The 17945-nt window shown below is 37.9% G+C and overlaps 1 protein-coding gene across 8 annotated transcripts in view; it reads right to left on the bottom strand.

Moving 5' to 3' along the window:
* The window catches only part of ARHGAP21 (Rho GTPase activating protein 21), a 117563-nt gene that overhangs the window by 18922 nt on the left and 80696 nt on the right, over positions 1-17945 (bottom strand). For 5 of the 8 annotated variants that reach the window (XM_075746364.1, XM_075746363.1, XM_075746367.1 and 2 more), the window contains one exon: positions 10256-12206. In XM_075746364.1, coding sequence (XP_075602479.1) covers positions 10256-12206 — 1951 coding nt within the window. Of the gene's footprint in view, positions 1-10255; positions 12207-13696; positions 13727-17945 lie in introns of all 8 variants that reach the window. The other 3 variants (XM_075746360.1, XM_075746365.1, XM_075746361.1) reach the window with 1 other exon arrangement.

A 17945-nucleotide genomic window follows, 5' to 3' on the forward strand; every position in this document is an offset into this window, starting at 1 on the left:
GAAAAATAATTCTACTTCCTGCTCCAGTAGAAGAGGGGATAGGGAAAAAAATAATTTAAAAAAAAATAAATCAAGTCACAAGCAGGGGCTGAACTGTACTGCTGTAATGAATATTAATGTATTCTAGGTGCTAAGAATTGTAATATGCAGAGCTACTGAAAAGCCTATTGAAATCAATGAACACTCACAGACAGAGGTTTATTCTTTGCTTTGTGCAAACACAACTGCGTGTGCTGCATTGTGCTTTTCCAACAGTCACTAACAGTTCTGTTAAGGCAGCACTTGTGCCATCAAAATTTGGCAATGTAAATTTAAAACAAGGCAACAAACAATTTAAGTACTGGAAGGTTTAGCAGTAACAGCCTGCTAAATTGTCTGGAGTGGAAAATACAATATAATTTGAAGTTATATGTTAAAAAATCATATCCCCCAAAAACCTAGCTGCAAACTAGAAACATGAATAAAAAGGGAAAGCAAAACAACTCACAGCAAACCTGTGATACTACAATTTAAAAAAAAATAAATCTCAGTTTTACTTGCATTCACAGTGGAAAATTAGTGCACCAGAGTGATAAATTAGAAGCATTTACAGCCCTGTTCTCTACAGCAACTAGGAGATAGGAAGAACCTCGGTCACAGTTCCATTTCAAAACTGTAACAGCTTACTGTTGCCTTTTCTCATTTGCTCAGCTTCCCCGCAGGAAATCCTGACAGAAGCAGCACTAATGTCCACTACGAAGTATAACCATCCACTGAACAATGAATTAGTTTATAGTATGTGAACTGGAAGTGCTCAGCTTTAAGTTACTTTGTTACAGACTTAACTCAAAATGTCACAGTCTCTACTCCCAAAAGTTACAAAAATGCTAGTGTTTGAAATAAATCTGCACAAGTTGTGAATACGGAAGTGTTGCGCATCACTACACAATTTCCCACAACACTTAAATCCAGGAATTCAGCTGAGGAGAAACAGTTTCTAAGTTCTTGAAAGCAACAATAATTATTCAAATTATTATTATTTCACAGTGGATCTAATCCCCAGATGAATCAAAATTAAAGTGGTTTTAGGAACAGGCAAGCTTTAAAGAAACTGCAAGTGACATTGGTGCAGGAGGGAAATAACTGTTCAATCCCCGAAGAGGTTGAAGGTCAGCTAATGGCAAGCTTTTACATAATGTAAAGTGATTACAGAGCAAACCCTGACATATGCCATATGAGTTACTGCCTACTAACTTAATGCACTGGTAAACTCCACTGCTGCTGTCCAATAAAAAACAAAACCTAAACAACTATTTATATCCCTTGTATTTTGACTTTTCTCTTCAGTGCTTGCAGTATTTGTCTCCCTTTTCAGCTTCCTTCATCAGTTGGTGTATCTGCACCCCAAAACTCCCCACAGAGCATGTGAAAGGATGTTTTCAGCTCACTTATCGATGAAAACTACTGTGTCCAAAACACAGTGAAGCGTACAGAACAAACAAGCCAGAGGAGAAGCCCTCTCAGTTTGTCATCTCACAGATTACCCATGTCCCTTTAAATACTTATAACAAAAAGGTCAAAAACTCCAGGACTACTTCAAGTTTTACTTTTCATTTGAGAAAAGGACACAAATACAATTTGTTCTGCACTACTGTCTATGAAGTTACCCAAGAGACCAATCATCGGAAAGAGAGCCAGCATGGTGACAGAGCATCTCTGGCAAAGGGGAAGATAGCACTTGTCACCTCTCTTTGAACATGAGCGTGCAAATTGGTCAACAGTTGCAACTAGTGATATTTCAGGAAAAGCCTTTCAGTGCAAAAACATTTATGGGGGTAAGACACTGAAAACTTGTAATAAACAGGTAACAGCCCCAACTACAGTTAACTTGCATTAACGGATTTGCTAGCTAAAGCAGAAAGAAATGAATGTACCAAAGTACATTTGTACTGCAGTGCAGCTGGAGATCAGGGACCTAAGAGAGAGGGAGCATGTGTGCACAATGTAAGCGATCTGGAAAACTATTAACTTTCTGACTCTGACAAGACACAAATTTACACTAAATAGGCTCAGAGGCAGAACTAGAGATTTCAATACTGAGGATTAAATGGGTGAGCAAGCGTGGCAAAGAGGATGGACTATCCCCACTCTGTGGATGGAAGAACTAAGGAACAATATTAACCAAGCCCAACAAGTGCCAGAGGGGAATGATCTCTTCCCTCAAAATCCTGGCTGTGCTCTTACTGACGCAGTCCAGTATGGTGTTAGTCTTCATCACCATCCAGGTGCCAGTACCACTGCAGGAGGTTAGCGTATTCCAGGAGCAAGACTTAACATTTGTGCTTGAATTTCAAGAGATTCCTATCAGAATCATCCCTCCAGACTAAGTCCTAAGTCCTACTGAATATGTCTTCACACATATTGACTGCACCCTCTAGTTTGGTGTTGTTGGCAAACTTGATGAGTGTATTCCATCTTCTCTCTAGGTCACCGATAGAGATATTACACGAGATGGACCTTGAAGAACGTCACTCTAGTCATCTCCATCATAAAAGGCAATCATGCTTGTCAAGCACTATTTACCCATGGTAAATCCACACTAGCTATTCCCAGTTACCTTCTCCTTCACATGCCCAGAAACAAGTTCAAGAGAACCAACTCCACGAGTTTCCTAACGACTGAGATAAGGCAAATTGACTGCCTTCCCAGCATTGTCTTTCTCATCCTTTTTCAAGATGGGTGCACAATTTGCTTTTTTCCAGTTAATGGAGACCTTCTCCCCAGTCCTCATGATCCTCCAAAGAGGATAGACAGTATCTCTGCAATGACATCAGCCAACTCTCTCAGAACCTTCAGATGCCTTTCATTGGGTCAGAGGGACATGTATGGGTTGAGCTGCACTGGAGCTGTCTTAAGAGTTCCCTGTTTATCCAAGCTGGTTATGATTGTGAGTTTTGTTTTTGTTGTTTGGGGTTTTTTGGGGGGAGGGTGGGGGGGTGTATTATTTTTTATTTGGAAATGGTTTAGCTAACTGAATCGTAACATACAAACATAGGGAGCAAATTCACAGCCTAACTTTAGTCCAGATAGGGTAACCATCAGGGATGCTTGGGCTACCATTAACAGAGAAAGGTGACTTCTCCCATCAACCCCCAGGGATTCAGATTTTTGAATCTTTCTTCACTGGTAATAGAAAGTGACAGAAAAAACCTCATTTCCCAAGGCTAAAGGCCATCTTTCATATTTATTCCCCTTCAGACATGACAGTCTTGCAAGCAGTATCTCAACACCTCAAAAGATTATAAGAAGGAATTGTATTATTTAGTAAGTGTACTGCAGATGACGTTACTGTTTAAAATGCTAATTAGGCATTTCAATTTAAACAGACAATGTACGTGGCTACAAACCTTAATTCAACAAGTATGTATTTTATCAAAGACTATCTGATTTAAAGATTTAAATCAAAAATGTAACAGGTGTGCCATTACATTCCTGACAGCCATTACAGTATTTTAACCACTGCCTCTCTATTTCTTCAATAATTCTCTCAAACAACAGGTTATGGATTTTTGAGGTGTAATTTAAGAATGAATCTTACATGGAAAGTTTGTTTACTTATAGCAGAAAAGAAGGCAGAAATCTATCAAGAACTCATTAGAAGAATTAAAAAAAAAATCAATCTTTTCTTTACTGAAGGACAGACAGGACATGCTGGTGACATGAACAGATTTTGCAGCAAGACTGGCTTTAGAGGCACTCCCTTCCTTCCAGCCCTTTGTCAACAACCATTTGACATCCAACAGCCTTGGCCTACACCCAAGCCCTCCACACCACACGATCTGATGACAGGCTCTGCACCATCACAACACACAACACTTGCTCCGAAGTATTCTTCTTAAATACAGTATGTGAAAGATTTAAAATCTTGTCCTATGCCCAATACCTCATCTGCGCCCCTCACGTTAGGTTTGCTCCAGCTCGCTACAAGCAACACTTCCCTTGTGGTACAGCCACGTGGACCAGATCTCCCTTCCTTTGCCTCGGTAGCAGGCAGGACACAAGGGGTCAAGTAGAGGATGCTGAGGCACAGACAAAGCAGAGCAGGGACAGCAGAGCAGGGGACGAAGCCCGCAAGGAAGAGGTCCCAGTGAGAAGAACACAGGACGAAAGGAGATAGGGTGGACAGGATACCAGAGGTAGGAAGAGGATCTTCATCCACATGCAGGCAAGGAAGTTAAAAAGAAGGTCTGTCTCAGAGGTTCCTCATCTTCAAGAAACCTCAAAGAAGCTGAATTTAAGGTAAACACATACATACTAATATAGACCATTTTTCTTAAAAACCTGACACAAAGACAATCAAATAAAAAGACCATGTATACAATTTCACCTACACAGTGAGATGGCCTGAAATAAAACAAAAATGAATTGTTCAATCGAAAATAAACTATATGGAACTAGCCCTGCTATCACACAAGACAGCACAAAGGACTAATTGACTTTTTGTTACAGATCTTGAAGTACAAGATGCAACATCTTATATGTCACTTTGCAAAGGTAAAAGCTCCAATAATTAAAGACTTCCGAGCCTAACACATATGATTTGGAAAGAAGATACACTATTGCCTGGATTCATCATGACTTGCTATCTCATTTTTCAAAAAAGAGCCTTTAAAAAGGTGGGGGTTTCTTGTTTGTTAGTTTTTAAGTAGTTCCAACACTGACAACACTGATTGTCTTTACAAAGAACTTCTTCACATGTATATTTATGTAATTATCCTCATGTAGCCAAAAGAATATAATGGAAACACATCTGCATGCTAGGCACATTCATTTCTGTAAGCCACAGAAACACAGGACTGGAACAAACCTCCTGAATCATCAAATCCAGTTCTCTGCTAACGCGTTCATGTAAATAATATGTTTATTATACCAAGTTTCACACAGACAGAAAAAAGCTTCCCAAGGTTATTCTTCATGTGAGACTATTCTGAAAACCTTATCTATGACAGTCTGTTGCTTATTTCAGTGTTAAACAAATGCAGAATTTTTATTTTTTTTTTTAACACAAAGCAATTTTAAAGGTTCCTGTTCACAGTATTACCCCACCCCTTTAAAAAAAGTGCAATTTTTTATATACTTTTTTTGGCCAAGAACCCTGATAGCATTCCTTTATTACCTGGAATTGTTATTTTAAAGTTATAATGAATAACTAAGGATGATTTATGCTTTGAAAATATTACCCATTACCAAACAAATCTGATCCTTCTACTCAGTTAGAACTCTTCTAGATGTTATGAATTATTGACTTCAAATTTTAAGTTTTAATTAAAAAAGGATTTTTGAGTTACAGAAGCATTAAACAGTATTTAAAACGCTAATTTGTAATTTTGTGTTTTGGCTGCTATACTTCAGAATACCACAATGATTTTAAAATTGTTCTTTGGACAAGAAACATTGAAATTTTCAGCCTGAAGCAATAGTGATTTGGCAGGCCACACTGTAAAACCCTGGAAAAAAAAAAAAAGACGACTGATGCTTATCTTAGAAACACTGATGACATGTTAAAAGCTGTGCCAATGCTATTGCTAAAATAATGGAAGCAATAGCCCCTCAAAAATGAACATCTGTCAGCTATAATTTCTATTGCAGTTACATTTATATTTTCATCATTTGGAAAAGCTAGGCAGTAACATAGAAAAAAAATTATCACAACCAGCGGCTGAAGATAGTCATATTCACCTTGACTGTTAACAGTTTTTGCTAAAAGTTAATATGGCATGTTTTAAAGAAACTTTAATATCTGTATTTCAGCCACCATTTGCCCTTAAGGTATCCATGTATTTTGGGCTGACAAGCCACAATTTCTGCTGAAGTTTGAGGTTTTGAATTTCTCTCTGCCTGATGCTTATCTCTTCTCACAAGGAGAAAAGAGAACAAGTACATTCTTTCAATTATTTCTTTATTCCACGTGAGAATATTTCTAGTTGTTTCCCCTAATCTTTCTCTATTCCTACCATCATATCATATATCCTTGTGCTGTTCTTACACCTTTCCTTAGGTATCAATTTCAGCCAGAGAGAGCACACTCACCTAATTTTTACAACAATTTGGTGTTATCAAAGTCTGGTCAAATATTTTTATATGGCTAATTTTCTCTCAGTTATTCACCAATTAATAGTGGAATGAAGTGACCTAAAATTTTTCTAGGGTAAGGATGTACTAGATAATTTAAAAAATGGGATCACACCTCTGAGGAAAAGTCTTTGTAGTTCTCTGATGTTGCTGCATGCCTAAAAGAAAAGCTCTATAACAGGATGACTATAAACTTGTTTGATGTTAAAAAAAAAATTAAACTTCAAGATGATATTTATTTAGGTTAAGCATTTTAAAACATATCCATTTAAAATTAATTTTCACCTGACACCCCACTGCTAAGTTGGAAAGAACATTTACCCAGTAGTAATGGCCAAAGCACTAAACTGCCCTGGCAGCCAGGCATACTGCAGTCAGGTAAAGTACTGAAGCAGTTTCTCCATTTCAGTCATATGGGTAGTTCATTCAATTCAATCTGTGAGTTGGATTATCCTTTTTAAAACTGCTTTCTACACTACATGAGAGCATCTTACACCAGAAATGGTGTAAGAAAGAAAAAAAAAATAGCTTCAAGATAGCTGCAGATCTCAGACATGCACCCTAGACATCTATGTCTAAAAAATTTATTAACACAACTATATGTATATTCTGAATCAATCTTTTCTCTTCAGCAGTTACAAAAATGTTAAGTAGCGTTCTAATTTACATCCAGGCGCAGGTTAACACATCCAAAATTACTAAGTAGGTCAGAAATTTATCATCTGCTGTTCTCTAACAGAGAAATTATGTACAAATTTTAAGTCTTAAAAAACATACATTACACCACAATTGCTAATATAGTCACCGATAGTGATGATGGTATTTTTACTAGTCTAAAGAACAGGTGAGATGGCTTCTGGGTAAAAGGGATAATCTTTCATTAGACTAACTGGCAGAGTTGGAAACAACAGCCAGCATTTCAAGAACAGAGCCTTTCTTTGGACCTGAAATAGAAACAGCAGCTTTTCAAGCTAACCACAATACCCTTCATTTAGTAGCAGGAAAGTACTGAAGCCTGTAGCACCACGATATTTTTTTCTGTAAAACTGGCAGCTTCCTCATCCCCCAAGAACATCTGCTTACCTGAAGAAGTGTTTGAGCACAATATCTTACCTAATTGTTTCAAATAAATCAGTTTTTCTTGTAAAAGATATTACATCTACCTACTAGCTTTGCTCTGAGCAGATGTCTCATTTCTATTAGCAAATACAACCCAAAATTTAACCTTCCTGCTTCAGAAGAGCATTTTGAGAAAGGACTAGTGTCAAAAGGCAGCAACCCACCATAATCTCTGCAAGAATCTGCCGTAAGCAAGCTTGATGGAAACCCTGCTTGGATTTCTGTTTGTGGTGCAAGGCACCGGTGCTACTTGCAGAGATACTCTAAAATCATCCTGATGTTGTGCTATTCTCAAGAGCACTTTTAGTCCCAAAATACTGCTGCAGAAGCCAACTGTTCCTGGCTGAATTTCTACCGAAATATGGTCTGGCCATATCTACTACTTTTAATGAGCAGAAAGTGATAACAAAAACAAACACACTACGAAGTATTTAAAATGGCAGTAATAAGTAACCTTGGAAGATATCTATTCCCCCCAAATTTACATTTTTACACTACTCCAAAGATCTACTGTACAAATAACTTTAGTAAGCGCATTTATGAAATTAACCATATCTAATAAACCTAATACTGCAAAAACCAATTATGTTGATGTAACTATAAGGGAAGCGGAGATGTTGCCAACACCAAGGCACATCTTTATTCAAAGTAACATCCTTCTCAATCATCAGACAGAAGGGGGAATACAAAAATTAAAAACCCAAAACAAAACACAAAACAGAAAAATCCAAGGGATTTTCCTTCAGAAGAGTTAAATAGCCTTTAACCGAGTTTCAAAGTAGATCTAGGGTTTTAGCTGCCTGATTAAGTATGGCTTTTAACAAGTGAAGCTGTAATTAGGCATAATGACAGTGGAACAAGCAAAGTTAGAATCATGCATATTAATTCTAACTTTGGAAGATGCCCACTCTTAATGGTATGTGATGTTTTTCCCATTCAGAGAGTGTTCTTTCATCTTCAGTGTGCTGGAGCTGTGGTGGAAATTTTCCACAGCACCTATACTGGCACAAGAATTTCTTGCTAGAAGAAAGCCACAAGTACTGCATTGGCTCAGACCATGCCCAGACTCTAGCAACACCACTTTTTAATATTTCTGAAGTATTCAGAAGGTTTCAGTCCAAGAGGTAAGGAGCTCATAAGAATTCACACAATCCCGTGTGGTGGTGTGCCAAGAGGCTGCAATGGAGTTACAACTCCGTTTCTTCTGAACTGCTCAGCAGCTACCAGAATGCAGAACAATTGCCACGTTGAAGGCCTCTCTGAACTTTAATCATGACATTTCTCTAAAATCTGGAAATAAACCGCATGAGTAAGAGTCTTGGTAAATCTTTGTCAAAATCAACATAGGAGATTGTGTAGAAAAGGTTGGGCTTGATTTTGACAATCTTGATCCAACTTTTACATGACATTTAAGTCATATAGGATTAGAAAACTCCCAGCAAGCACTCCTACGTGAAAACAAATACCGCATGTAACTTAAATCAAGTGCCTAACATTGATTTTTAGGCATAGAATTAAAAAGCCTTGCACACAGACTGGTTACATGCCTTACAAACTTGTACTAATCCTTAAAGGTTGACAGTCTAAAGAAGAATCCAAAATGACACTGGATACTGATGCATCCAGTAATAATTAAAAAAAAATTCTACACAAGTCCCATTATAAAAAGGAAAACCCAATATAAAACCCATCTGCTAGCTAAGAAAGCATTTTTATTACATCTTAACAAAATTCCATCAAAAGAACAGGATTATTATATCTTTAGTATGATTCCCATTCTTCAATGCACAAAAAGCTTCTTCACTATTTTTGGTTATTTACTTTAAACTAGTAGCAGGTATTACAGATAGTTCTAGGGAAAAAAGAAAAAGCAATCACTGCTGCAGATCCACAATAAAAGACAATTATGCTAAGACAACGTATCTGTAACTCTTAACCTAATCTGCAAAAAACCTGACGAGCATTAAGAAGAGTCGTTGTTCACATACCTGAGTTTGAGAATGAAAATTCAGTATTTTCTAAATACTTCTTATACTAAATTCAAGAACACGCAGTCAAATATAAATCAACCTGCATGGAAAATGGTCCACAGACACCTAGATTGAAAAGGATTAAACCAGCCACAACAAAAGAAAACCCAACTCAACAACAGCAAGGCAAAGACGACACAGGCACTGACTACTTGAGTAGAACAGAAATGCTCTGCCACTGAAACTGTCTCTTCAGCAGTTGACTCCAATTCCTCATGTATCCAAAACAGGATTTTAAATATTTTTTTCCTACTACTTACAATCCTTCCACAAGTTCTTCATTTCTGCCCAATTATCTCAAAAGTGCTCAGCCCCCTTCCTATAAGCTGTTGTTTCAACTCCATTTGTGTGTCAGCCCGCAGGCGAATCTTCGTGCCATCTGACATTCCGCTTCCACAAACCCTTGAATTTATATCCACATAAGCATCTTTGCCTACAAATTCACTTAATTTTATTGCTATCCCTTCACTGAAACAGCCTTCCTCTATCACATATCTGTCTCAAAGCTTTCACCTTACCTATCCAGCTGACATTTTTTCACAAATCACCCTTACATGGATTTAAATCCATATTCTCTCTTTACTGAATCTCAAACATATTTTATACTAGAGAAGTACAAGTATTTTGAAAAATGCTGCAAATGCTATTGCACATACGTAACATCAGAGCATTACATGGAGTGATAACCACACACAGTTATATAATGTAAGACTTCTCCAGAGGGTTAAGGAAAATTCTAGAAAAATATTAAATCACTGTAGACTTTTCCCCCCCCCACTAATCCTCCAGGACTCCAAACAAAACAGAACATTTTTCTCCTCCACTGAAGAATATTTTTATTTTTACCAACCTAATATTACTCTAGATGAGAAAAGAGCCCCCATGCCCCTCAACCTCGGGGTTTACAGGAACAGCAGTCAGTTACCTGGCATGGTGCTCTCCATCACCTTTAGCAGAGAAAAGCATTTGATGCACACTGGAATAGTTTAACTCACCAATAAACGGAATAGAAGCCAAGGAGTCACCAGGTGGGCTGGAACCGGATGCTTTCCTTTCTTCTATTCTTTTTATGTGGACTTCTCTCCGAGCATCATTAGGTAACCAACAGGTAGTGTCTGAGGCTGGCTCTTGGTCATTTACAGCAAGAATGTAGGACTGATGCCTCAAAGGCTGTGGAGTCTGGTGGCCAGAAGGTGATTTGTCCCGCATGACCACTGTGTCTTTGTCATTTTCCTGAACATCCGTTTGCAGAATTTCAGGCTCATGGATGTCTTCCCTTTCGAAACCATGAACCTTTTGTCTGATGGAACCATCTACGTTGTCAGAGGTAGTTGAACTCTCACTTGTTGGCTGAACAAGTTTGGTGGAAGCTGGAGACAGAGAGGAGGGTTGGATGGTTTTGCCAGTTTCTGTTTCGTGATCTGGAGCACCTTCTGCTCGGATCCTTGACTGTTGGTTTAACAGACCATTCTGATGCAAGTGATTTACTGTTCTTTGGTCTTTGCTGGCAATAGCATCCAGGCTCCGGTTAAGGGGAAACGATGGTTTTGCTGCATAGGGAGCAGAGTTCTTCAAAGAGCTACTTTTAGAACTTCTGGCTGGTGTGAGAGACAATCTCTCTTGTGAAACAGCTGTAGGTTTTGAAACTCCCCCAGGAGTTTGCAAATCGCGAGAAGGCTGCAACAGTTTTATATCTGGTGGAACTTTCTGAAAATGAGAACCAGGGAGAGAAGCTCTACTACCTGTTCTCCTGCTGTCTGAAATATAAGCACTCGGAGCCACAGAAAAATTTTGACTTCGAAGGGACATATGAAATGCATGCTGTCTAGATCTCTCATAAATACCTCGTCGATCGTCTTGTTCAGTAAACCCTGTCCACTTGTAAGTCTTTCTCCTATCTCCATTAGTATCTGTAATCAGATTCTCAGAATGAAAATTTTCTAGCACTTCACCCTGTTTGCTGAGATAATCCCATGACCGAGCCCTGTGATTCCTGGCGTTAACTGAAGGGGAAGTTAGAGTATCTTGAGAAGCACTTCGTGGCCACTCTTTCATCAACACGGGATCTTCAAGCCTTTCCTGGGATACACTTCTCTGCCGGATCTGAACAGACTGCGGCACCCTGTCGTGAGAGGTGCTCCTGCGCCGTACCTGTGAAGCAGTGCGATTTGGCACCACTTGATTATAATCAGTTGTATTCTGAGAAGCTGCTCTTAAACTATCTAACCTTTCCTGTATTGTTCGGGAGCCATACATGTGCATGCGCCTATTATCGATGTACTCTTTGTAAGTTTTATAGGTCTTCCAGTCTATATGCTGGTGGGATGTTGGAGAACTGTAATGATTAGTAGAGACTGAGGGTGAGTCCGTGGCTTGAGCAGGAGGTCTAGTGCTTGGGATTCCTTCTGGACATACTACGTAATTTGAAGCTTTACTTAGTGTTCCAGTTGGATCAACTGGCCTTGTTATTGGAGTCTGGGGAAGTACAATGGCAGTGGACACTGAAGAAGATGGTGACGTGGTCCGTGCTTTTAGACTGGTTTGATCTTTTAAGCTGTATCTTACTTCCTCTGTCCTGTGTGATGGACCAGCGTGATTATTTCTACAAGATGGCAAATCTACAGCCTTCTCAGAAGGCACAATAACAGTCCTTACAGTTTCATTGCAAACACACACAGCTGTATTTGATTTTGCAATGTCTGTTGGTGATGGAGGCACTTGTATTTCCATTCTGTAGGCTCTCTCTGGCTGTGTCAATGCCCGTACTGGTCTACTGACTTGCTGTTTCCCCAGTGGAAAGTCAGATGATAGCTTGTCACCAGCTTGTGCCATAACAGAAGCTGTGGATGTCAGGCGTGGGTAACATATTGGGGGTGGTTCAGGTATGTTGTGGGCATTACCGCTGTAGGCTTCGTTGCCTTTCAGGTAGGCATCTTGGGAATATGCCTGTGGAGAAAAGATTGAGTGTTCAGTAGTGAGGGAGATAGAAAAGTTCACCATCTAGCCTTTGCATAATCAAGCTTCAAGAAAGAGAACACAAGTACAAAATTCACACTATCTATAATTTTAGATAAAACATTAGTTGAAAAGATAATAGTCTCATCTCCTTATTGAGCAGAAACAGACTAAGCAAAATCATTACATACATGCCCTCCCTCAACAATTAAAAAAATGAACTGATGACCAATTCTAGGAAATACTGCAGGTAAGGCACTGAGGCAGGTTTCCCAAAATCCATGAGCACAAACCACAGTATTTTTCTCCCCCTTAATTTTGCTTTCTATCATGATGCTTCACACACACTTCCTGTTTAAGCTTCACGTTGCTGGAAACCACAATTTCACAGCAATCAACAGGTTAAAATGCTGCATAACACATTTAACTAGAACTAGAAAATTCTCTATTCACTTAGTGTATAAAAGAACTCTGTTTACTTAATGTAATACATATGAAAAGTACACACAAATATACATACACACACTCCTCTAAGATGTCTTCTACATAAAAGCTACTGTTCCTAAACGTAAAATGAATAAATTGCAGCAGTAACATTTTTGTTGTGAGCCAACACCCTGTAAGTCATTTTACATTTTACAGGAGACAGACACTACACAGCACACATCTTACTGCAAAAATATTAATAATATGTAAGGTATTTAACTTCAAGGTACAAACAGTATGAAAATTAATACATATCCACTACTGTCCACACACTATTAAAAACTCAAATTAATTTCCTTAGTGCATTCATTTGCCCCTTTATGTTTAAGAGCCTGACTCCTAACCAAAAAATGGTTATATTACACTCAGAATGTTTCTGTAGCCTTTTAGAAAAGCAGTATTTATCATTGTGAAATTAACAGAACATTCAAAATAATAAATCAATGAGAAGCATACAGCATACTTAAAGAATATCCTATTACTGAAAAACTTTAGCATGACTTCGTTCAGTTTAAACATAATGAAATAAAGAGCCAATGCAGAGCCTGCCAATGCAAGAAAAGATTAAAATGATTTCTTAGGGCTTTTACACATTAAAGGTGTGGTATCGTATCACAGCATTTCCTGTCCAAATCATAACATGCTCAATTCCAGAATATCAATGTGCCCTGTCTTAACACCAGACAGGTTATAAAAGCCCAAGTGCAGCCATAAAATTAACACAGAGCAAAGTACAGAGGAGGGCGAGGCATTTACAATACTGCTGCAATAAATGTTACACCAAGCATTAGTGAAATGCAAAATATTAAAGCACACCGAGAAAACCGACCAAATAACACAGGCACAAAACCACAAATTAAGAGATTAGCGTTATGAAGAAAATTCAGCTCAGACTATCTATGTCATTTCCAACAAACTTGCTGTTTCATATTCTTGCTTCTCACAAATCACTTAAGAAAAACATGCCTTACAAATGGCTACTGTATGTTTCTTACCAGTGCTGTGACATCCTTTGTAAACTGCAGCTGGCAGAAAACAGGAAAACATAGTAAAAGCTGCTTACAGATGTGAAGACAGAATTATGTTGTCATATTGATGTTGGATACAGCAAGCTAAAAATACAACTACACCGATTTCACTGGAAGGTACCAACAGAAGTAAAGGGCAGTAGAACATAAAAAAAAAAAAAAAAAACCACCTTCACCCTCCTTGTGAGCACATCCATCTCCAGCTTTTATCTGCTCCTTACATTTATCCTCTACCCTTACAGAAAGCAAAATACATTTGTGCCATTTTGCCTTGGTGCATCCCTACAGCTGCCTGCAGAGAGCTCTGGCTCTATGCAACACGACTTCCCTTCCACTACAGCAACATTACTGTCTCTCATTTCCCCTGGGCTGCTACCATCCCTGCTTCCTGGTGACGAAACAACGGTTTTATTATGCATTTAAAACTGCATGCCCCTTCCCCACATATATCTGAACATGACCACAATCTGTCAGCTGACTGCAGCTGCTTTCATGCCATACATCTGAAATTAGAGGAATGATGCTGCAAAAACACTCCACTCATGTGACTTCTATTTTTTTTTTCCTCCACTCATAGTAAAAAAAATCAAGCCAGGTTTCCACTGGCACATTTAATGGAGGAAAGAAACATACAAAGATAAAAATTCCTAAATCTTTAAATAAATGGCTATTCAAGACCTTGACAGGCTATAAGAATTAAGAAAAAAAAAAAACTGGAAAAGATGCTGAAGACCCAGAAAACAGATAGAGCAAGAGACTACTGGCATGCAAGACAAAAACAATCACCCACCCCAATCAGAAAACAATTATTAATTTATATAGCCAATAAAATAGTTCAAAACCTGGGATACACACACTCTACACCAATATAAAATATACTGTGTTTATGTTTTGTAAAACATGCCCAGGACAAACAATGCTTCATTGACTTTGACAGCAGAAAGGCTAAATTCTAAAACTGGTGTGATTTGATCATAGCTGAAGACTACAAATGAGTAGAAAAAAATCACTTCTCAGCTCTTGACAAAATTTATCACAGATATTAAAACATCTTCAGAAGACAGCATTCTCATCGGGTCCAAAATGAGATCAGCTAAGCTTTCTTCCCCCTTCCCCCAACAAAGAGTATGTTTCCATGATTGCAGGTATATCCGGACAGACAGACTGCCAGTTCTGAGTAAGGCAGAGTTACTGGAAAAAAAGGATTTGATGATGGAAAGTGTGGTTCTCCTTTCAATCTCACTTCCCAAGAAATCATGGAAAGAAAGTTGAATTTTCTTCCAAGAAAGAAAAAGTTTATAAATGGGGGCTGTGACATTTCCACAAAGAATATTAAGTATCTTTGTTTCATAATTCTGATTAAGGGCCCATAGAAAATTATTGCAACTTAAAGAAATGTACAGATCTGATGTGAATAATGTCACACAATGATGCATTATCAGCCTTTTTACTGTGAAATATTTTAATTGCTTTAACCAGAAGGTGATGGCTAAATCTTTAGAAGAGGTTTAGAGACTAAAGAACATGAAGTACACCAATATATTTATCAGCATTTGTACACTATTTTGACACTTAACATATTTTGCAACTACATATAAAATACAGCTTGAATATTACTCTTTTCCCTTTACGTCCCCAAATGATATAGTATGTGGAAATACTACCTTAACCTCTACGTGATTGCAACAGAGGATACACTTACAGCAGTTATTCAGAGGTTCCAACATGATCGAAAAAAAAAATCAGTCCTGATGTTTTATGAGTTTTTTCCCACCTCCTCAAAACGGCAGTTATGGAAAGCTTACCATACAAATACAACAATTTAGAGTGACATTAACAGCTTTGATGGATAACAGCTCTGCCACAATTACTAGAAGAAAACTGGTGTGCTTACAGTAAGAACTCTGTGTGTTTCCAGTTATTGGGTACAATTTCTTCCCCACCTCGCAACCTAGTTTTGTTTGCACCAAGTTTGCAAACTCCTAAGAATTAATTTCTTCCTGCGAATTTGTATAATCATTAGTACATGAAAGGTTTAACTGGTAAGGCAATACTTTCATGCCATATGATATGCAAAATAAATTTTAAGCAAATAAAGCATTCCACAAGATATTTTATTAACTCTCAAATTCAGCTGAAGGGTTTTGCTCGCGTTCTTTCCCAACTTGATTTTATGCCACTTGATGTTAGAATAATGACAGCCAATGTACAATGTTTCCTCTTACAAAGAATCACGGTGAAGCCCCATACTTTCACGAGCTTGGGCCAACCGTGTCCTACAGCCTATAGTCCAAATCCATAAAAGCATGTAGGCCTATGCTTCACTGAGGATTAGTATGCTTCACCGCACTTCACAAAAGGATGAACAACAACACTGATTTCAACCGAACTATTTGAAAATTGGAGATAAGCATTTTGATGAATCAGAAGCTAGTGTGCCCAGCACCTTGCAAGACTGAGCTTGAGGCATTCTTCCTTCCTTCTCCAACCAGTTTGGCTGCAGATTATGTTTCTTTACTACAAAATTCTTCTCTTCCCTGGTCCTAACTTATTCTCATATTTAGCATGAGTACAGGAACTGCACACCACAAAAGGTTTTCAGCTGCCTTAAAAGGAAACATTTTCCAGTTACAGTTTGCTCTGGCAAGAACGTTTGTAATACAGCTCAAGTGGTTTCATTTTACTCAGACACCCAGAAAACACTATGGTCACATTACACTACTTGAGAGGAAAAAACCCACAACAAACCCCAAAACACATACCCATTCTTCCCAAAGGCAGTGAAAATTTAGTGTATAAAATTTAATGCCTTAAGCCCAATAAAGTTAATTTCCACATACAAGCTAAGTAAGACACTTTCTTGTAAATATTAGCCTAAATCAAGGTGAGAAGAGTTGATGCAAATGGTATTTTCTAACATATGCAATGTTAGATAAAAAACAGTTTAAGTCTCCTCTCCTAGGTCACCATGTCTTTATACCACACCCCTCCTTCCATTGTACCTGCTGCCAGAGCTTTAATATTAACCTCTGCACACAGTAGTAACTGCGTCAGTACACAATCTGAAAGTAAAGAAATGCTCCAAGATGCTGGACTAAATACAGTTACTTACAAAAACATCTCTAGTTCATAAAAGTAAAGCAAATGAAAATATTTCAGTTTGCCAATGAAACGGCCATGTTGCTTCTTTAGGTCTGATGCAAGTGGATGGTCTCAGGAAAAAAAGAGAGAAAAGACAGTATTGTTAAAGTTGACTGTGGGCAGACCTGTAGACAGGGCCACGAGGTTACTGGGATATATAAATCTCTAGAATAAATTTCCTTATGTAAGTTATTTTTCTTTTTTCTTATTTTTAATACAGATGCATCACTGGCAATTTCAGGGCACTGCATGGCTTTGAGAGCTGCCAAATTCCAGAAAAATTTTAAGTATCTCAAATGGCAAAGCAGCAAACTCTTCTTTTCTGCCCAGATCTCCTGATATACTGAAAACTTACATACCACTTGACTAGAAAGAGAAAAAAAGAAAATATACGCTTCAGTTGACTTTCTCTTGCTTTCTTGGTCATGCCCATCTAGGATTTTTTTGTTCCCCTACTATGACAAGAGAAACATTTCTGTTCAAACATGGTCAGCTTTCAGTTATCAATATGCAGTTTCAATGGTCTGTAATTTTAAGGAATGATTAAGATGTAAATTAAAGAGATATGCTAGAGGAAACTAAACATGTCAAAACCACATAGTAGTAAGCTGCCCCTTTTTATTTCCACATTTACCATTATTCACAGAATGCCCAATAAAATCTTTCTGTAAATGAAACTACAGAGATTTTTCTGGAATGCTAAGGCAGGTTTCAACAGATTTGTAAGCTACTAAAATTTAATGGTGTCAACACCCAGGACTAGAAATAACCTGCTACCTTTTGAGGCAATTCCTATGAGGAAATGATTTTTTAAAACTTATTCAAAATGAAACTGTTGGAGGTACGATAAATGTTAGGAAAGATGAACTTTTGGTTGGGTAGTGATTGAAGTGCCAGAAAATGAAAGATGAAAAATCAGGATAACTTAACTATAGCATGTGTGTTTATACACACATACACAAAGTAGATATACATATTTACGAATTAATATTTGTATATATTGACATATAATAATCCCTATAAACATTAATATGCCACATTACAAATAACCTTCCAAATGAACAGCTCCAATATA

This window comes from Balearica regulorum, chromosome 2, assembly GCF_011004875.1.
Source record: "Balearica regulorum gibbericeps isolate bBalReg1 chromosome 2, bBalReg1.pri, whole genome shotgun sequence".
In the NCBI taxonomy this organism is placed as follows: Eukaryota; Metazoa; Chordata; class Aves; order Gruiformes; family Gruidae; genus Balearica; species Balearica regulorum.